Source organism: Cololabis saira, chromosome 1 (genome assembly GCF_033807715.1).
Source record: "Cololabis saira isolate AMF1-May2022 chromosome 1, fColSai1.1, whole genome shotgun sequence".
Classification (NCBI taxonomy): domain Eukaryota; kingdom Metazoa; phylum Chordata; class Actinopteri; order Beloniformes; family Belonidae; genus Cololabis; species Cololabis saira.
The window spans coordinates 52,649,748-52,672,007 of NC_084587.1; the positions used below are offsets into that span (position 1 = coordinate 52,649,748).

Here is a 22,260-nt window from a genome sequence, read left to right on the forward strand (position 1 = left end):
CTTTAAAACTTAAAAAGTTATAAAGCATTACAAACTGTAACAATAGGGCAAACGCAAAGCATTGTTTTGTATTTTGTCATATGTTCCTCACTCAAGGTTGTTAAAAAAATACTGTTATAATATCGTATCGTTATGGTGAGATTAGTGTATCGTTACACCCCTAACACACACTTCACAACGGTCACTCAGCTCCAGTGAGCCGGAAACAGGAAGAGAAGCGACACACACACATGACGAAGCATGACACAGCGACACAGCTCACACATGAATGGAAGACGAGCAAGAGGAAAAGAGAGAGGAACTCACAGGATATCTGGCAGTAGGAGGAGGAGAGAAGGGAAGCAGAGGAGGAGGAGGAGCAGTCAGTCTGGTAGTCAGGCTTTCAGGCGGGCAGGTTAGCAGCAAACCAATCTTCCTGACAAAAGGTGGAACTCATACTCACTTGGGCGCTTGCATCGCTCCTCCCCCTCCTCCTCCTCCTCCTCCCCCCATCCCCCCTCCCCCTGCGGCGGCTGCGTTGGCCCCGGCCGAGGCGGAGGCCTTGCGGACCAGCCGGTACTGCATCTCTGCGGCGGCGGCGCTGGAGTAGGACAGGGACTTGCCGAGCGGCGGCGGGTGTGGGGAGCGGGGGGGCTGGGCGGGGGTGGAGCCCAGGGGGGTGTCGGTGGAGCGGGTGCGGTAGGGGTAGGCGTGGTGGGGGGCGGCGAAGCGGGGAGGCCGGGAGGACGAGGAGGAGTGGTGGTGGTGCTGGTGCGAGTGGTGGTGGTGGTGGTGGTGATGGTGGTGGTGGGGGGGCAGCGGGGGGGCCGAGGAGGAGCCGTGGCCGGCCGGGGGCTCCCCCAGCAGGCGCTCCCTCTCCGGAGGGGGCGGGGGGGGAGGAGGAGGAGGAGGAGCGGTGCAGGAAGGGGTGGTGGTGGTGGTGCGAGGAGCGCTGCTGCTGCCGGGGGGACTGGTAGCCTCCTGCCGGGGTACAGGGTCTCCCAGAGGAACCCCCAGGGGCCCCCCCCTTCTCACAGTCCTCTGCCAGCAAGCTGTCGTAGGACAGGCTGCCGTTGCCGGGGGGCTGCGGCGGGGGCGTCTGATTGGCTAAGCTCTTGAAGCTGGTGGAGGCGGTGGTGGCCTCGGCGCCGGCCGAGGTGTGCGTGGAGCTGGAGGAGCGCGACGTCACCGCTGAGAGGACGCTGGGGTCCGTGAAGGACGGGTACGAGCGCCCGCCCAGGGAGTAGCCGGGGATGCCGGCGCCCCCCACCTCCCTCCTCTCACCGGCGGCCCCCCCCACCTCCCTCCGGTCCAGGCTGGGCTGGGAGCGGAACCCGGGCTGCTGGCTGGCCTGGAGGAGGGAGGAGGTGGAGGAGGACGAGTCCCGGGCGCTGCCAACACTCTCCCCCCGACTCAACTGGAGGAGGAGAAGAGAGAGAGCAGTGAGAGGGATACAAACAAGGAGCTGAGCGGGTGAGTAGGTACTAGTGGAAAAACACCAAAAGGAAGTCTAAACCTCCCCAAAGCTCTGGTTCTTTACACGTTAGTGGAAACAAACTGGTTCAAAAGGTCTGGGGTGCAAAACAAAGAAATTGTTTACAGATCTCATCAAGCCATAGTTTTTATTCACAACAGAACACAGAAAAGGGGGTTAAGACTGTTAAGTCAAAAGTTGTTGTGAAATTTCCTTTATAATAATATCCTGGGTGTGAATTAAAAAAAAAAAAAGAAAAAAAAATCAATAAAGATTTTGTTAAAAAAAAACCTTTTTACAACAGTCTACTCCCTCTATAGAGGGAATCAGCATGACGTCACAGAGGAGACTTCACAGCGGGTTTCGCCCACTGAGTGTCAGAAAGACTGAGTGTCAGAAAGACTGAGTGGCAGCGTAGACTTTCAGTTTGAGAAACTGGAAAACATCTCTTCTGGCTCTCGGCGAAGGCGGACGCTTCTCTGCTCCTGTCCCTTATCTATCTGCCCTGCTACTGCTTTTTGTCCTGTCTCGTCTTCAGAGTCTCTTCTTTTCACTCCTCTGAAACTCTACAATCATGGAATTGATTAACTGGTCTCTCAGCACAATCGACCACATTTTTGCGACGAGAAGTCAGGGGGTAAGGGAGCCCTCTTGCCCCGATGGGACATTTTTTGCGGGATATTCAATGGATTCCTGGAAACATTGGAAACTGTTGTGCCTGGCGATACTGTCTGTCGCGGACGTTGAAGATGCCTTCATAATTGGATTTATGATAGCAGGATTTCTCCTAATTGGAGCGGGGGGATTCCTCGTCTATCGACAAACGCGTAAGTCGTCGACAGCTGCTTTGGCTCTCTCCGAGCTGCCTGACATGACTGAAAGGATAAGCGCTGCGACTAACACTTTGACTTTAACGCTGGGGGAGCAGGGCCGCAAGCTGGATGCAATTCTTGAACAGAATCGCAGGCTGGCGGCGGTCCTTGAGCTCATTGGCAAGATGGAGAAGACCTTGGAGAAGTTGGAAGCTCGGCTTGGCGGGAATTGATCACAAATTCGTCTGTTTGGAGTCGCCATTGAAAAGTTGTCCTGAATTGCCCCTCGGGGATGAATAAAGTTTCTCTGAATCTGAATCTGAATCTAAAATGGGAAAGAGCTGTTGTGCGCTCGACTGTACTCATAGATTTAGCAAGAAATCGGAGTTATCGTTTTACAGACTGCTGAAAAATAAGCTTAAAGGGGACCTATTATGAAAAACAGGTTTTCTCTTGCTTTAACATATACTGTATAAAGTGGTCTCCCATCAGCCTGCCAACTCAGAGAAGGAGGAAAGCATCCAAATTCTGCAGTGTTAAGGAGCGACCGGAGCGATGCGTGAAACCACGCCCACAACTAACTCTGGCCGGAACAACAACAAAAACAACTAACTCCGCCGGCCGGAGCTTCCGCCATTTTTTCGTAGCGGTGTATCGTGATGGCGTCTGTTCGAGCTAGACATGCGAATTGCCCCAGTTGTTGGTTGTAAGAACCAACATTTGTGCCCTCCCCTGCTACGCGTCATTCAGGCAGCCAATCAGCACAGAGCCTCATTATTATAGCCCCGCCCACTCAGAATCCTGCATAGATAATGAGGCTAGAGAATGGGAAGATAAAGACATGGCTCAGAGGCTGAATTTCTAATTTATTTAGCAAAAAAATCAAAAGCTTGTTTTTAAGACATTCAAGGCCTGTATAAATTAGATGCAATAATAGGTCCCCTTTAAGAGACAAATGGATCGCTGCAATTCACAGAAACAACTGGATTCCAGGAACTGAAACGTGGATTTGCAGGTTCCCATTTTGTATCAGGTAATGTTGGATTTTTGGGTAGCTAACGTTAAACGGTTAAATCATAAAGTTCGGTATCCTCATCACTTTAATTTCTACAACAAATCCTGCCTTGAAGTCGGACCAAGCGTTAAGACTTTTGTAAGCCTTCAAGCTTTGCTTTGTGTATTTCCCCGGCGTAGAAATTAAGTTCATATAAATATCAGGAAACTGGATTTGTGTCCAAATATTAATGTCCATGGACCACTGGTTCTTGGTAACTGTACCAAATATTAATGTCCATGGACCACTGGTTCTTGGGGTAACTGTACCAAATATTAATGTCCATGGACCACTGGTTCTTGGGGTAACTGTACGGGTCACTGTCAAGTCCAACTGTCAAAAGCCCATAATCGGCTGTTATCCCGTCTTCTCCACTAGTTGCAGCCATTTCTGCCACTCAGTGTGAGTAAGGGGGGGGTCCAGTGGGAAAGTGTCGTCAATGCAAACCCTCTATAGTTCTGAATATTTCAAGAAGAGAAACTAGTTTCTGCTTCTGTTTAAGCCCTTCTCACATGACTGGATTTGTCCTGTTTAAAATGTAAAAGCTGGGCCCGTCCTCGTTACCTGACGGGCCCAGGGCGAGGGCTGGGCTGGTGGGACCGCGGCGCCCCCTGGTGGCAGCGAGACCCTGGGACACCATGAGCCAAGAGGGGACTGGACACGGGGGGCCACAACCGCTTTCATGTTTTCTGTCTTCCATTGTAAATTCAAACAATGGGTTTGTTACATTTGAAAGTTATTGTTCCGTCTGTGTGTCCCTCAGCAGCTGTAACATCTGTCCTTATATGTATATGCCTTCTTTCAGAATAAAGGGAATGCATGTTAAAGCAGTGGAGACACCGCAGTAATCCGATTACAGCAACAACACTGGACACAGATGATTATGTTGTTGAGGAAAGTTTGTGGAGACTGAATTGAGCCTCGTACTGGAAGATGAATGTCTTCCTGAGTTCTGGGCAGATGCTGAAGCCTGAATCCACCAGTTCTTTTAGGAGCTTGTGAGGTTAGCTGTGGAGATAAGCTGCCTTTAATGTTTACTGATGTTTACTGAGGTTTATTGAGGTCTACAGCACACGGGGCTCAACATGGAGTCACATGTATTTACAACAGCAGTGTAGCAAAGGTTACCTATCCAACGACTCCACCAGGGGCGGCGGGTGCTAAACATTATTGGGTGGTGCAATCTACCTTGGCATCAATCGGGGTGTAACGGTACACAGAAGTCCCGGTTAGGTACAAGCTTGGTACAATGGGGGAAAAAGAAAGGTAGAAAATAATATTTTGGTCCTTTAATTCTGAAAAATGTGACCATCCAACATTGTCTTATTGGTCCTAAGTTTTAGTGAAGCAGTTCAGTTCTGGTGCAGTGGAAAAAGAAAAGTGAACATAAAGTAGGGGTTTATCATCAAGTCCACTGTTATTTTATATTGTTTTTTTCTTCCTGGTTTGGGTTTATAACATTAACATTTCCATTGTTCTGTCTGGAATTTAAATTATTAAAAACAAATCCTACGAGTCACGATACTGATCGCTGATTCGTTGCTGATATCTGAGTTTCTGCGTCCCTTTACAAATCTAATTCAAACCAATTAAAAGAGATCCTCAGGTCACGTGCTTATCAAATGTTGGAGAGCTTAAATAAAAAAAAAAACATTTTGGAACCAAATAAATATTTAAATAACATTTAATTACTATTGACAGTCACCTACATACTGAAATAACACCTTTTAATAATTATTTGCATCATGTTTTTTATTTTTCCATCTCTTGATTGGATGGCGCTCTAGCGCCCTCTACTGACCGGCCGCCACTGGACTCCACTTGGAAAAGGAGAATTCATTCACCGTGGGACATTACAGGAACACAACTCAGGCAAGTCTCATCAGAGTTACAAAGCTACAACTGTCTCTCAAAGACTGGGAGGGAAACTACAAAACTCACTATGACGTCGCAATGGAAGGAAAGAAATACAGAAATGGAGATAAAGTCACTGCAGAGAAATGAGGGAGGACAAAGTGATTATTTGTGTTGGTTTGGGAGGATCTGGACAAGACACAGGAACAAATACTAATAACTAGAACCAGGAATTCACTTCCTGTTCTCTTACAACCCACTGATATGATTAAAAATGAATCCCTCTTTTCTTTTAGCCTTTTACTTCCATTTGATCCCAGTTTGGAGTATTTGTGGCAGGGTTAGGGTTCAGTCAGTATTTGACCTGTGTCCAGCAAAAACAGACAGGGACAGGAAACTAAGTTCAAAAGCAAAGATAAGGAGAAAAAAGCTTTCAAAATAATCACTTACTGATACTGATCAACAGTAAGCCACTGAGAAACCAAACCAAGACGGCCAACAGGAAACCAAAGGAAAAAATGGAGATGATTAGATTGAAGTGATAAAGAAGCAGAAGCTGGGAAAATGGAACAGAAACGTACATGCAGCACTCCTCTAGTACATGTGTGTGTGTGTGTGTGTGTGTGTGTGTGTGTGTGTGAGAGCTTTACCTGGTTTGCATAAGCGTGTGTGAGCGCTGTGTGGTTCTTGCCGGGACTGTAGGTGGGCCGGTATTTGTACATGGTGGGCGTGGGGGGGGCTTTGTTCAGCAGACTGCACTCTGCAGGATCAACACAATCCATTAGCAATTAAACACAAAGATGCTGAGTGTGTGTGTGTGTGTGTGTGTGTGTGTGTGTGTGTGTGTGTGTGTGTGTGTGTGTGTGTGTGTGTGTGTGTGTGTGTGTGTGTGTGTGTGTGTGTGTGTGTGTGTGTTAGTGATGCACCGAAATGAAAACTTTTGGCCGAAATGGAACATAATAGTAAACACTTGCCCGAATAACATACTGGACAATGGTTCTTCGCAGTTTTTCATTTATTTTGCCAATTTTTTCACCATTGCATAAATCAAATAAATGTGGTTTAGTCATGCTTTTCAAAGAATTTTTTTTTTACAAAATTACAAGGTAGAAATATTTATTGAACATGAACAACTGAAAATTTTTTTTAATTTCCCCTCAGACATTATACTAACAAAGCACAATAACTTAAAATAAATAAATTAGCTAAATACATTTTTTGGGCCATCTTTGAGTTTACATTAGGCCTATAACTGACTGCTGAAAAATTGTAAAATAGGCCTTAAAACAAAAAAAATGCTCCCATATCTCCTCTGGCTTTCCCAAATCCAGCTTGCAAACAGCCATTCTTGTTTCCTTCTCAGCCACTTTGAAAGACTTCACACTGTTGACATGTTTGCTGCATTAACACGCTCGCCCTCACTCCACGCTGTTCACTGTTTGATCTAAACACGCCGTTATTAATGGTTCGGTTTTTTCCCCACTTATTCCACCGAACACCGAAAGTGTTTTTTTTGCTATTTTCGGCCGAACAATTTCGGTTACCGAACATTCGGTGCATCACTAGTGTACGGAAGAGCATTAGGGCCAGGCAGGAGAAAAATAAAAATAATATTTTAGAGGAAGGTTTTTTTTTCATTATGCACGTCGAGAATAAAGTCGAAATGTCGAGAATAAAGTCGAAATGTCGAGAATAAAGTTGAAATGTCAAGAAAAAAGTCGAAATGTCAAGAAAAAAGTCGAAATGACAAGAATAAAGTCGAAATGTCAAGAAAAAAGTTGAAATGTCGAGATTAATTTTGAAGTACAATTTCGAGAAAAAAGTCGAAAGTCAAAAATTTTAATAATAATAAAGTATATAAATAAAGTTGAAATGTTGAGAAAAAAAGCAAAATTTCGACTTTATTCACGAAATTTTTACTTTGAATTGTATTTCAACATTAATCTCGACATTTCGACTTTTTTCTCGAAATGCACAATAAAAAAAAAATCTTCCCATCTCAAATATTTTTTCTACTCCATGGCCCTGATACTCTTCCGTACTAGTGTGTGTGTGTGTGTGTGTGTGTGTGTGTGTGTGTGTGTGTGTGTGTGTGTGTGTGTGTGTGTGTGTGTGTGTGTGTGCGTGTGTGTGTGTGCGTGTGTGAACCAAAAGGAAGAGTTTGTGTAAAGCCCAGGTCTCCTGGAACAGAGTAGTTTTAGAAAGGAGCCGTTACCCTCCGTGGTTCCCCGGGTGATTCCCGGGTAGCGCAGCTCCGGTTTGGGAGGAGGAGGCGGCTCCGCATCACACGACTGACTCTCCATCATCTCCAGACTGGACTTGGACTGGGAGGAAGGAGGCACATGTCAAGACTCTTACAGCATCATTTCAGAGTACCGGTACATACACACACTCTCTTTCCTTTGCCCATAAAACCTTTTTTTGTGTAAAAACAGCAAAGGGTGCTGGTTGAAGTGGCGGCCAGCAGAGAGTTAGAGTTTACGGATCAACCTGCTTTTCCTCCTCACCATCACTTTCTACTCAGTATCTGCATTTAATAATCCTACTGATCAAATGGATTTTATGTCTTTGTTGTACCTTAAAACATTTCTTTACATAACTTTATTAACATTATTTAGATAAAAGGCTGGCAAAGAGTGGTGTTTGATCTGGTGCCATTAGAGAATCTTACATGTATATTACACTCAAAAACAGACCAATTCTATAAAGTTTAGTAGCCTTACTTGAACTATGTAGAGCCTGATGTCTCTAATATCACGTTGCAGGGATTTCCTTGACTGGTCATACCGTACATTTTTACTGTAACCAGGGTATTAATTATATGGATCTGAGCTGTTTGTTTGTCTGTTTTGCTTGTTATTTCCGTGGATCATATTATGTATCCATTCTTTACTTGTAAAAGTGAAAAATTTATAAAAATATTGTAAAAAAAACCCAAACATTTAGATAAATGATGACATAAAAACCAAGCAGCCACAGTGCAGACTCAGTTTTCTACATGAAATAAAGAGTAGTGCATGTTGAGAGCAGCTGACTGCAGGTCGTGTTTATGGGTGAAGGGATGGTTTTAAACGCCGTCTGGAGCTGCTTATATGCAAACTTATCAAGCACTGATTTGAATTAGAAGCACAGCACGATGGTGGGACATGTGACTGCTGATGACGATCCCAGCAGGTGAGTGCAGAGGCGTGATGGGCCGTACCCCGGCCTGCTGCTCTTACCCGGTGCAGGTCTCCCTGGATGCCGTTGTCCAGGATCTTGGCAGCCAGCTGGGCTTCTGTCAGCTGCGGCCGCAGGAACGGAGGCTGCACGCTCACCGTCTGCACACACTTCTTCCTGCCCAGATACCTGCAGAGAAGAGACACCAGGACGTCAACACCAACCACTGCTCACGCACTCTGCACATGTCAAACACTTCCGACAGCAAATGACTGGAGAACAAAGCGTACTCTTAAAGTAAATACTTACCTGCTGGACTCTACTGACCTTACTTTTTAACAACTTGTGCTTTTAATTATTTTACCTCTTTTCTTATCATTTTATTTGTTATTTAAGCGTACTCTTAAATTAAATACTTATGATTTTTGAAAATCGCGCAAAGTTATGGATAAGCCCTAAATGCAGGAATTGTGACGTAGAATTGTCAAATTGGTTTAATTCACTGCACGAATCGGCAAAGATTAGTTTTGTAATACTGTTTGACCCGGTCTTTGTACTTTTTGACCGTATAGAAACGTAATTCTTGCCATTGTAAGAATGACATGTACCTGCTGGACTCTACTGCCCTTACTTTTTAACAACTTGTGCTTTTTATATTTTATCTATTTTCTTATCATTTTATTTAATCTAATTTGTTATTTATTGTTTAATTGTGTCTTGCCGCTTTTAATGTTGACGTAAACCACTATGAATTACCTTGTGTTGAATTGCTCTACAAATAAACTTGCCTTGCCAAAGAGCTAAAGTCCCAGGATCTTTAAGCAGCGTGACGCTTGTAAAACAGGGACCTGAGCAAAGCAGCTTTTACCAAAGACAGAAAGAAAGATGAAGCACCTGGGAGCCTGGGAGCTGCAGAGAACGTGAGAGACGTTGTTCCAGCAGCCGTTGGTGAAGGGGTTGACGCCGCCCCGGAACTTCCCCGTTACCTGAGCAGAGAGAGAGAACAGAGTGATGCAGACTGACTCTTCCACAGAGACCACTCCTTCACCTCCAAGAAAAACTCATTCATAACCAAAAAAAAAGAATCCTGTAATAATAAAGGATGGAGCCATCTTAATAACATTGTCCATCTTGACATATCACTCTAATCTGAAAGATACATTTGTAAAGCTTAGCTAGGCTGTCTCGGCCTTATTTGCAGGATGGCTTTGGATGTCCATAATAATAATAATAATAATAATAATAATAATAATAATAATAATTAAAGCTGCAAGCAGCGATGAATGGGCCCTCGCGCGTGCAATTTTTCACCCATAAAGATCAAGGACTCAAAACTAAGTCCGATGACACCACCCATGACTCTCTATATCAAACCATTCAAAAGTTATGGCAGAAAGTAGGAACTATCAAATATGGACCAATCAGATGAAGGGTGGGCGCGCTTTTTGGCATCTAGCGTGCCACGGTAACGCTTTTGACTGAGAAAAGTAATGTGCGTCGTCGCAGGATGGAGACGCACATTTTGATGTATAACACACCTGGGTGCACGTTACGGTTCGGGCCGCATTAACGGCCGAAGAAATGGCACAAATTGCGCCAAAATTACACCATTAATTGAAAATGGCCGACTTCCTGTTGGGTTTCGGCCATGGCGCCAAAAGACTTTTCTTTAAGTTGCGACATGATACAGGTGTGTAGCGATTTTCGTGCATGTACGTCAAACTGAATTGTGGGGCTTGAGGCACAAAGTTTTCTAGGGGGCGCTGTTGAGCCATTAGGCCACGGCCATTAATGCAAACCATTGAATATAAAATTTTTCGCCAGGCCTGGCTTGGTGCAAAATTTGGTGACTTTTGGGGCACGTTTATGGGGGGCAAAAAGGCCCTCATTTCGTCGGAAGAAAAATAAAAACCACGAAAACTCCTACAGATACAATAAGGCCTTCGCACTGTAAGTGCTCTAGCCCTAATAATAATAATAATAATAATAATACTACTACATTTTATTTATAATGCACTTTACATTACTGAAAATCTAAAAGTTCTACGGTTTGATAATTAAAAGGAAACAGAAATAATAAAATCAAGATAAGAGATAAAAGGGATAAAAAGTCAAGACATGGCAGAAAAGAGAATAAAACGATTAAAAACAGCAACTAGGGAAAAACAACATATCTTTTGTCCATATATCTCTTCCACACTGAAACATGGTTCCTACCTGTTCGTTGGTGGTCCTTCCTCTGGCCACCAGCACCACGTGGAAGCCGGTGAGGCCGGCAACAGGAATGAAGAACAGGCCTGCGACACACATGACGGCCAGCCTGGAGCACGGGGGTCAAGGGTCATACACGCAGCACACAATCAGGGTTTACAGGGGGAGTTTCATTCAGAATTCATTCACAATTTAAATTAAATCCCATTTAAAATGAGTAAAAATTACCATGTAAACACCTCATTCCAAATGAAAATGGCCATTCCGAATTAAACTTAATTCCGAAGTAAGTGGCTGGTTTATTCTGATTTTAAATCCGAATAATTCTGTGATCATGTCTACACTCATTCCGCTTTAAATGAATTCCGGTCTTTCTGCGCTGCCCGTTCTCTTGCCCGTCATGAAGCTTATATTCTGCGCTGGGCTTGTTTTCCAAACAAAATTTCAAGATGGCAGTAAACGGTGGTCGTGCAAAAGCTCGGTCTTCTATCTCCCCCCTCCTCAGCACAAGAAAGAAAATCATCCACATGATGTCGCTTGAAAAATAAAATCAAAACAAATCCAAAAAAGATGCTAATAACGTGGTCCTCCATGTTCTTGCTAATCGAGTAAGTTAGTTTTTTCTTCCAGTAGACGTAACTTCCGGTCCGCCCCCTATCCAATCAGAACCTTCCCAACCCCCAGACCTGGAGAGGAATTGGATAAAACCGAACAAACATGTTTTCTATGTAAACCTCAATTTGGAATTACCATTTCCATGTAAACTCTGAATTAAAATAGTTTAATTCGGAATGATTTAATTCGGAATAATTAATTCCGAATTAAAAAACATCATGTAACTGTGGCCGCTGCCTCGGTCCATTCAAAAGGGAAACCCCTGTCCACGTCAGCGGCTGTCAGGAGTGGACGACAACGCCCCCCGGCGCTGACAGTGAAGGATACGTGACGATGGCGTGCAGGCGGTCGATGTTCTGCCGGTGGTACAGGATGAAGAGCAGGCCGAAGCCGAACACGGCCATGATGTGAGCCGTGAGCGACAGCAGGAAGAGGAAGAAGTAGCGGTAGTTCCTCCTGCCGATGCAGTTGTTCACCCAGGGACAGTGGTGGTCAAAGTCCTGCAACGGGAGAGACTCATTAAGACACGGCAGAGACCGTAAAACAGTCTACAGGTGAGGGATCTGTTCCGCTGCTGTTCTGTGAGACACAATCAAATCATTTAGGGTCAGGAGTAGCAGTGCAGCAGGACACGGAAACAAGACTGCCTCAGACTTGTGCGCTGTTCTGTTTGTACACCCTGGCAGCATCAAATTACTGCAGAAATGTATGGAGCTAGAACAGTCTCAAAAGTGACAAATGCACAGACCGATCCACAAATGCACGGGAGGATTTGCAAATCACAGAACAATTCACACGTGCGTAGGACACGATACACAAATGTATTTCTCATGCACACACAAATATAACCTCATTTACAAAAGGTTGCTGGTCTGTGGACTTCACTGCATTTGTGTGTGACTTCTTAGACTCCCCTGACTTGCCTCAATCCACAAATGTCTTTTTTTTTAACACGGAAGGATCTGCAACCAATCAGATATCTTCCTTTGTTTCAGTCAATCATAAGAGCGCACCCCACGTGGGGGACGATTTACTCATAAACCAATCAGATTAAAGGGGCGGGCAGCCGCTTTATTATATCTGCTGAAATCACTTTTATTATTGGAAACTTAGATGTAATCAGTTTCTGTCCAGATATTCACTTAGCGGTTGAAACACACTATACAGAGGTGTTAAGTGTTTCCACAAACAACAGTTAGACATTTTCAAAACCTTTGCATTTTTCCATTTTCCCATTCCATGACTTTTCCAAGCTGTAGGAAGCCCGTACCATATACACTAAATTACTTCCAACCATTCCTTGTTGAGGAGAAAACCTCGGCGTTACTTCGGAGATCTTTGTCCTTCATCAACTTCCTATCTGGGAAAAGCCATTTTCTGTCTTTGACATGGTGTTTTCCCTTTGCGTCTACCTGCTTAAGTGTCTTTTTTTTTTTAATAACTGGGCCGATTCATGCACAGTTGTTCCCTCTTGGATTGTGTAATGAGATCGAATTTTCATTTCTGAAAACTCACCTCAAACCTTTCACCAGTCAGCTGCTGCAGCTGCTGGTTGTGCAGGTGGGGAACAAGGAAACGTTCATGAGTTTAGGAAATCTAGACACGTGAGACAGTGTGTGCTGCTCCGTCACAGGAGCTGCTGTCCTTCAGGGCCCATGTATTCATTTTCAGATGACTAAATTGAGATAGAAAATTGTCAAAGAGAAAATGTGGGAGAAAATGTCAAGAGCAGCAGGAACAAGGACTGCTTGGCAGTGCTTTTAGGATTTAAATTTAATCATGACACCCGTGGATTCACACCAAAAATGGCCGGCTGCCATTCATTTTCTATGAAAAGCTCACTGCAAGAGGGGTCGAGGGGTAGGGAGCAGCGTGTTGGAGGCGTCCAGAGCGTCAATTTGAAGTTGAAAAATCAGAACTTTATGCAAATGAGCAGCGGCGACGTCGAGGCAGCGTCCAATCACAGACCGGGATTCCCGAAGCGAGAACTCTCAATGCCGATTGTACTTTCATGTAGACACAAACGTACACTCATTCACATGCACACATGAGCAGAGCTGTGCACTAACAAACTTATTTTATCAGGAATTAATATATTTCATCCAGCAAACTGACATTTTTGCTGATCTGACTGCCGTTTTTACCTGAACTAAATGTTTTTACCTGAACTAAATGTTTTTACCTGAACTAAATGTTTTTACCTGAACTGCTCATGTGAAACAATAACTGATGGTTAAGGAGCTGGATGGTCCCAACGATTTTATTTGCTACATCGATCAAACGCAAAATAATTTTAAAAAAAGTGCTTATTAATCACAAAGCACAGTTTAAACAATATGTCCTAATCCGCTCCGACCCGGTGTGTCAGTGTTCACCGCAGACAGACTGCAGCTTCACCGGGACCAACGATGATGGTTGATGTTGATCCAGGACCAACCTGGTTAAGGAGCATCAAACTCACTCATATCTATGCAGAAATAACGCTAAAATATAAAGAAGGCTTCCCAAAGTGTGATCCATGTGTCTGTTATATGCACATTCTTCCTCCAGTTCTGCAGCGCAGCTGGAAAGCCCCGCCCCTGCAGGTGTCGACAGGCGTTGCAGCGCAATGCTGGCGTCCTGAGCCTCCACAGGGGATTTTTGACGCTTTGGGTGTGAATCCTCAGTTAGAGAAAGGAAGAGAAGCTTAGCCCCAGGAGGGAATCAGAGTAAAGGCCCCCCCCCAGGGGGCTGGGACATCTGCGGGCCCCTCCCTGGTCAGGGAACACACCAGCACGTCTGTACGTGGTGGATGCATGAGTGCAGCCTCACCTCCACACAGTTGTCGCAGACGGAGCAGTGGGAGCAGCGCGGCGGCCGGTAGAAGCGGCAGGTGGAGCACCACTTCATCCGGACCTGGATCCCCCGGATCTCCACCGTCTTGTAAAGGGGGGCGCGGAAGTCGTCCTCCTTGTCCTCATCCTCTTCAGCTACAGACAAAGCACAAGCATCCCATCTTGAACATGATAATGGAACGTTACAATGTCGTCTGCAGTTTGAAATCACTGCAGAGGTCAAGGGCCTGTCCCAATCCCCCCCCTACCCCTCGTTTTCATCCCTTCCCCTAAATTTTGCGCGTTCCCGTGAGGGTAGTGGTGTCCCATTCCTCTTTTCATCTAGGGGGAGTGGGCATAACGAGGGCGAGTGGTTATGAATCGGCCCTTCAGAGCGAGGGTTTTCAGATGCACCCTACAGATCGAGGGCTAGAAAAATTTCCCAGAATGCTTTTCGTCGTCATTTGCGGACTGAATCCAAAAAAAAAAACATGGCGGACATTTCTTATTTTTTAGTGAATAAAATCAATATTTTGAGTTAGTTTCTGCATAAAAATGTGTTTTGATTACATTTCTAGCGAGAAATATATATTTTACTTTCATAATATTCACTCAGTGAATGTACATAATCACTTTTTTGCCTGTTTTGGCAACCTCACCGGAATAAAGGCTGATTTATGGTCCCGCATTACACCAATGCAGAGCTTTGGGCTCTGCGTCGATTTAACGTGGAACCATAATCAGCTCCGGAGCCGGCAGGCAGAAATCCCGAAATTTTCTGAGCAAATTTCTTAACAGGCGTAGCTACAACTGTTAGATTTCATCTATTAAACCAACATCTTCCTAAATGATTTATTTCAGCCAGCGGTAATTCTCCACAGAGCTGCAGGTTTGTCCCCGGGACGACGGTGCAGTTTGACCTGGCGATCACGTCTGTTCTCGGGCTGCTGCTGCTGCTGCTCCCCGGGGGCGGCGGCTCTTCTCCTCTCCGAAAACATCGGATCAAATTTCTTAACAGGCATTATTTGGATAAACTGAGCCCAGGTTGGGGATCTTAAAGGTTACTTTTACGCCTGAAAAAATATTAAAACTTAATAAAGTGGCATATTAACAGCGCTACAGCTGAAATTAAAACAGCTTTTGGCTCTCAGCTTCCTGATTTTAGGGGTGGTGCTGAAAGTAGTAGTGGGAGTATTGGGACAGGCCCCTGGGAAGATTTCACGTGCCTTAAAATCTGTCCCTTCTTTTTTAGGGCTAGTGATAGTGAGGGAGGGCTAGTGGAAGAAAGTAGGGGGAGTATTGAGATAGGGCCCAGACAGATGGAAAATGCGTGTAGAGGAGCAGTTACAGGAAAGTGAGGGGGACTTTGTGCAATGAAGACAAATATTGTTGTGGTGTTAAAGGGGACCTATTATGAAAAACAGGTTTTTTCTTGCTTTAGCATATATAAAGTGGTCTCCCCTCAGCCTGACAACTCAGAGAAGGAGGAAAGCAAACAAATTCTGCAGTGTCTGTACAGCCGCCCGGATGATCGTCCAGTGTGATGTGGATCTACTAGCCAATAAGATTCTGCTCCCGTCGTTACGTAAAAGGATAACGTATGTGGGGGTTTCCACCGGGTTGCCACCAGTTCCTTTGCTGCTGTAATGCCCGCTAACAATCCTCGTTGTTTGCTTAGATAAGTGGTTTAAAATAAGAGCATCTGGTGAACAAGGCAACTCCACTTCAAACATCTTAGAGAGATTGAATGCTACTATTTTCCAGAAACTGGACACTGGGGCAAACACTCCCAAAAAACATATGAAAAAAACTGCTGATCCTTTTTAAAGAACAGAAAGTACATGTTGGATTGTCAATTGCTTTCATTAGATATAGCTTCTTAGGTGTTAGCTGCCCTCCATATCATGTCTAACGCCAAGGGTCTGTAAGAATGTTGCAAAATAAACCAATAGAGTGTAGAAACCAAACCACTTGTACCTCTAACAGGAGAAAGGACTTTATGAAGTGGGTGTGTTGTAAGAGGAGCCTGCAGAGAGAGGTCACGTGGAATCTCATACCCTCAAAGCTTGTTTTTAAGACATTCAAGGCCTGTTTAAAATAGGTATTAGATGCCATAATAGGTCCCCTTTAAACCTTTTTCTCCGCTTGAGACACAGCCTGCATTCACTCACCTCGTGGGAAGATGCCGGGGTCCATGAACGTGGCCATGCAGAAGTTAGCCAACACAAACAGGAAGATGAGCCCATTGTAGATGGGGACGGCTACGGAGAAGCTCTCCGAGAGCCAGGGACACCTGAAACATCAACGACAGAGCATCCACCCGTCACTAAAACATGGAAAACACTGGCTGGAGTTCAGGAACCAAAGCTGGGATCGGAGAGAAGCTGCACACTGACAAGTCCATGCTTTTGCTGACAGATTTAAAAAAAAGAAGATATTTCTTCCTAAGGCAATTTCAGAAGTAGATTGTTTTTGTTTTTGTTTTTGTTCTTGTTCTTCTCATCTTTAGTGCAGGTGAGGTGAAAGTTGCACAACTGAGCCCTCCTGTAAGACCCCCCAGCGCCCCCCAGCACTCACATTCCTCCAGTAGGGCTGGGGATCCATCAAATGTCAAGAATCGATTCGGATTAGGAATCGATTATCAGGATTTGATTCGATATTGATTTGGGTTAGTGTTATTAAAACTGTTTAATAATTAATTATATGACTGTAGTTATGCAACATATTAATACTAGTATTATATTGAGATTCAACAGCAAGTACTGCAGCTAATGATGCTGTAAGGACCAATCAGCTCCCAGAATGCTGATAGAACTGAAGAACAGAAACATCATGTGGGTCAGAATTACCAAACAGATCCAGGGAGGGAACAGAGACGTATGAAATCGGTTTTATTTAACACATTCCGTTTCTAATTTTTGAGAATTTGGTCTTTAGCATTTTATGCAAACTTAACCCCAAGAAAGTATATAAAGCAATGATAACTGAAAACTTTAATGTTTTCATACAAAAACATGGCCGTAGTTATTCTGGTGTCCAACAGAACATTCCTTTTTTGGGCATAAACAAAAAATATACCAAAAGTTATTTGTATGAAATAAATAACTAAGGAATAAACAACTCAAATATTCCTTTCAATATCCATTTTAAGTGCAAAAAAGAAAGAATTTGCAACGGCTCAACAGCGCATGTGTGAATTAAATTATGTGACTACTGGGATTAAAGTTGTTAAAATGTAGTGATGGGAAAAAAAAAAATTAATCTTTAGACATACGAATCAATTTTTAGGAATTAATATGACGGCGGGTCTCCAGGAATCAGCACAACAGCACAGGAGGCTCATATTTGAAGTTTGTGGATTATACTGCTATGTGGGTCAAAGATGGTCACCAGCAACTTCAGCGTCTACATATCGTCCAGAGGCTGCAAACATCCCACCATCCTTTACCCCTAAACACTTTCAACCATGCCGGAGACGAGGAACGGTGATGCGCTGGAGCGCTCGCACCATCCACGAGTAAGTCATGTTGGGGGGGGGGGGGGGGGGTATGCAGTCTATGGACCATATGAATCAAATCTGAATCAAACATAACATTTACTAAGACCAAAATAATTCAGTTAGTAATGCCCGTAATTGCACTTGACATCACACCCTCCTGCTCTTATAGGTGCGGTTTAAACTTTCCTTGAAGATTTCATCACAACTTGTTTGTGTGCTCAAACTTGAAGAATGTTTATTCAGAATGAGCAAAATCACTGATGATTTTGACAGGAAAACGACAGGAAAACCTGTTGTTGCTATGGAAATGTAGCACGAGTAGGGATGGGAATTGATAAGACTTCTACGATTCCCCATCCATTTCCGATTCTGCTTAACAATTTGGTTCTTTATTATCTATATATATATATATATATATATATATATATATATATATATATATATTTATTTCTCATTTGTGAAAAAAGACAACAATGAGGCAAATGGCGCTAATATGATACGCAGTGTTAGTTAATGAGTTACCTGCAGTCTTATTATTCAAGGACATGCTAACGTTGCTGATGGGATGAGAATTACTGACGTCAGTCCGTAGCGGATCCAAAACGCAACATTTATTGTTATTCCATGCTATGTGCGAAAATGTTTTTGCATGTTGGTATATTTCCTCCCTTTGAAGAAATATTAACTTATTTCTAACGTATTGTGAGGTGCCCTGTTGTCTTTTTTTACTGAAATGTAATCAGACTTTCGAGGGTTTGTATCGCTTGGGTTTACTATTGAATGCATGATGACGTCATTCTTGCTCACTGGAATTGAAAAGGGAATTGTTCACAAAATGTTCAAACAATTCAAACGACCAAGAAATGGAAACACTGAGAAGCGTTTCTGACCAAATATCGGTTCTCGATTCCCAGCCCTAAGCATGAGAGTCTACGGAGATATTAACATATCCTTAAAACATATTAGTGTCACTATTGACCGCACCCCTGCTTTTAATTCCAATCCCATTAGCAGGTATTGAAATAAACAGTTAATAAACACCCAAGCAACATAAGAACAACCTGGAACTTCTAGAAACCTGCTTTTGACAGGATACAGGTGTCATGTGCTGTAGGAACAGGTTGGGTCAGCAGGATTGTCTCGCGTCGAGTGAAAATAATAAAGTGTATTTCCAAAGTAAAGACTGCTACGATGGAGCTGCGTTGAAGGAGGAGACAAGAAGCTCCATATCATTCTGTGTGAATGTGAACTAACAAAGACTCCATCATCAGATTAATATCTACAGACACAATGTAATATGCCAAAACATATTCGTTTATGCTACTAGAGGCAGCAACTGAAGAAATCACAAAATAAAAGTGTGTGTACGCTCGTAACGGAAAGTTCCTCAAAGTTAATGTTGGCGACCAAACGCGAGGCCCTGTCTGTCCAAAATATGACTAATATGACTATGTTGGCTTGTTTTTGTGTGTTTGACAATAAAGAAATGGATTGCACCATTGTTTTTGTTACGACATTCTGCTATGACAGATGAAATCTGGCCAGCATCTAAGGCAGTAAAGAAGGGCTATTTTTAAATGCTGTTGTAAACTTTCCTGTCCCAGTCATTTCTGGGATATTGATTTTCTGCTCCGGTGTATTGGTGTGGGGACGGCTGCAGGACGGAGAGTGACGGGCTGGACGAGGGGCTTTTGTCAGGGCGACAGATGTTGGCCTATTTTCTCCTCACTAATCTCAAGCACAGAACCGATTGCCCCCCACACTGGACACACGCACATACAGACACACACACTATATAAACAGTATATTTATTCATTAGGGCTGTCAAACGATTATTTTTTTTAATCGCATGTTGTCCATAGTTAACTTGCTGTTAATCGCATATTAATCGCACATTTATTCACACATTTTTTGCTGTTCTAAATTACCTTTAGGTATTTTTTTAAAATGTTTTTAATACTGTTAACAACATGAGAAAGGGTAAATATGCTGCTTTATGCCAATGTTTATTCAACTTTCCACAAAAAAAAAGATTTTGACCTGAATGTAACATTCCTTCATAAATACAAACACAATGTAGTCCCTAACTTTACACTTGTAAAGACTAACTTAAGATTCCTTGTTTTTTTAAGCAGCTCAATGTAAAACAATGAACCATATGCATCCCAAACATTGTAGAAGAAGTGCTTTGGTCAGTTCAATTTTCCATGTAATTATGTCTAACGTCATATGGAGGAAAATGAAAGGCTAAAAAAATTTCCCCTACTAAGTGGGATCAATACGCCTTTTTTGCAAGCTGCTATCCAGCGTTGTCTGCTTTTGACGAGGGGCGGGGGTGCACTCTCTGCATCGGCCATGTGTTTAGCTTGCAAGAGGTATTTGAGACTCGACGTACTTCCATGGTAATTCATTTCAAATCAACAGAACATGCAAATAACTTTAGTCTTATCCAGCGAACCATCTGGCATCTTTTTGAAAGTGAACTGGCCGTTCAAAAGTCCCTTTCTATTCTCCATCTTTCCTCGCTTTTCAAAAAAGTTCACGCAGTAATCCACCACACTAACATTTCCAGACCAGGCGGTGCCCGGGGCCGGCCGGGGCAACAGAGACAGCAGCCACAGCAGGGACATGTCAGACGCACTCATGGCATCTACCCACCTCTACGGAAGGACTGGGAAACAAACAGACAGAAAAACTGCCACGGACATCAGGAGCAATGCCGTCTTGTTCAAATAGAGCCATTCGGTCAGGCATCATCTTACTGTCATTTGATTTGAAAAGAAATTGATTTTGTTTACCTGCGCCGGGAATAATCATGGTCTGTCTTAACCTAAAACGTTGATGATCCATCAGACCAACACACATGATCTCCAGTTACTACCTGCTGATATTTTTCCAGACTTCATTCTTCCTATCTGGGTATCTTTTTGTTTTCAGCTCCCCCAACTTCAGCTTCTCCTTGACCGTCACCTGGTGTCACGCGCGCCTGCGCGGGAAGCTCCCGCTGCATCGTCTTGGCAATCAACCAAAGATGTCTGAGTATGACTTAAGTAGCGTTTGCATTTTCATATGATGTAAAGTTGTGTCTAAAAAAGGAATTTTCAAAGTGAAATAATTATTGTAGCCAGCCCGACCAAACCAGACCCAGATATCATTATGGATATGTTTAGTTCTTGTCACGACTCTTTACTTTTGCTTTACCCTGCCTCTGCACTGTAACTTTGTTCTCTGCTCCTCTCTTCATATATTTATTAGGTAAAGCACCTTGACTGGCCTTGTTGTGCTGCACAAGTAAGGGATTTTCACATAGAGGGTGCACAGCGGCGGCGGCCGCCGGCTTTCCCATTCATTGTGTATGTGCTGCCTCCGCGCAAGAGCCCAAGGCCCTGCTGCCGAGCTCGGCGGCGCGCAAGAGGGCGCAGGCCGCGGAGGCCGTGGAAAAGACCACGTGTCAATACTTTTGTAAACTGAAGCACATACTTTACTACATGTCCACTCAGTATATCTAAAAATCTAGATGACTGACATGAGCTAAAAAAACAACAACATAGTTCAGAAAGGTTTTTTTAATAAAATATGTTTTTAACTATTTACAGTGGATGACTTGAAGAAAAAATGGAAGAACTTGAGGGACAGATATATAAAGGAGGAAGGGAGGCCAGGCGTTCAGCCTGAAGTTGGTTGATCCTGAGGCTCCAACTCTCCCCAACAGGCTGTAACTGCTCCCTGTTCAGCCTGAAGTAGAAGCTCATCATGGAGCTGGAGCTCCAACGAGCCTGGATTCCCCCAAATCCTGTCTTCATGAGGATTTCATGGACCCATATCCTCCTTGCTGCTGCTGCTCGTCTCCTCCTCAGAAGAAGAACTAAAGCCAAGGCTTTTCTTTGAATCAGGGACAGATGCATTTTGCAAGCCGAGCTGTAGCTACTGTACGTCCAAACGAGTGGGAAAACGCCGCCAGACCGGAAAAACTTGCAACTTGCAAACAGGGCAACTTGCAACAAATATGTAAGCGATGCGCGCATGCACGCGCCCTGCTCTGCGCCGAGTCTGCGCCCACCCGGGCAGAGGGCGCGGCGCAAACCGCGTTCTATGTGAAAGCCCCTTAAAGCTGCCTTGTTTGGATCAGCCTGATATCACTGACACGTTCACCATCATTTACAGAAATGTTTATTAAAAGGAGCTCGAGGCAAGAATAAGAAATGACTCATTAGCGCTACGACGGCCGTCGGGGGTACTGCAGCCAACAGTGAAGCCGGCACGGGAGAACGGGGAGAACGTGAATGCAGCGTCATTTGACGTCACTTCCGCAGCCCAGCGCGGGAAATTCCGGCCCGGAATTGCAGCACATTTTGCAGCACACAGCCTGTTCAAGGCAACGGAGAGATACACTAGAGGGCTCATTCTTTTTGGTTTGGAACGCTTCATCTGATATTATTACTAGAAAACTTAAAACGTACACAAATTTTTTTTTCATAAATCCTGCCTCAATCCTGCCTCATGCTCCTTTAATGTGCATTGTCCCTGTAATCTTAAATTGAATAAATAAAATAATCTCCTGCTGGCTAATTACTGCACCCATCCATGGGGCTCATCGGGGAACTCACCCCAAAAAGTTACACAAAATCTACATGTAGAAGTAAGTAATCAAACATATAAATAACAACAATAACAGCTAGAGTTACTGCATCACTGTAGTCGTGCTGCTCGGTGCCTGGACCTCCGGGAGACTTATGACCCACAGATTCTACACGGAGAACATTTCCCAAAGACAACTGAGGTTTCCTCCA

General features: G+C 44.0%; 2 protein-coding genes across 2 annotated transcripts in view; both read right to left on the reverse strand.

The window, feature by feature from the left end:
* Positions 1-22,260, reverse strand: part of LOC133447791 (uncharacterized) — a 779,477-nt gene that overhangs the window by 640,562 nt on the left and 116,655 nt on the right. The gene's annotated exons all lie outside the window — the stretch shown is intronic.
* LOC133447427 (palmitoyltransferase ZDHHC5-A-like) overlaps positions 1-22,260 on the reverse strand; it is a 42,093-nt gene that overhangs the window by 4,364 nt on the left and 15,469 nt on the right. The window contains 10 exon segments of the mRNA XM_061726104.1: positions 443-874; positions 876-1,396; positions 5,824-5,933; positions 7,389-7,497; positions 8,395-8,521; positions 9,227-9,318; positions 10,550-10,652; positions 11,486-11,658; positions 13,970-14,127; positions 16,143-16,264. Coding sequence (XP_061582088.1) covers positions 443-874; positions 876-1,396; positions 5,824-5,933; positions 7,389-7,497; positions 8,395-8,521; positions 9,227-9,318; positions 10,550-10,652; positions 11,486-11,658; positions 13,970-14,127; positions 16,143-16,264 — 1,947 coding nt within the window.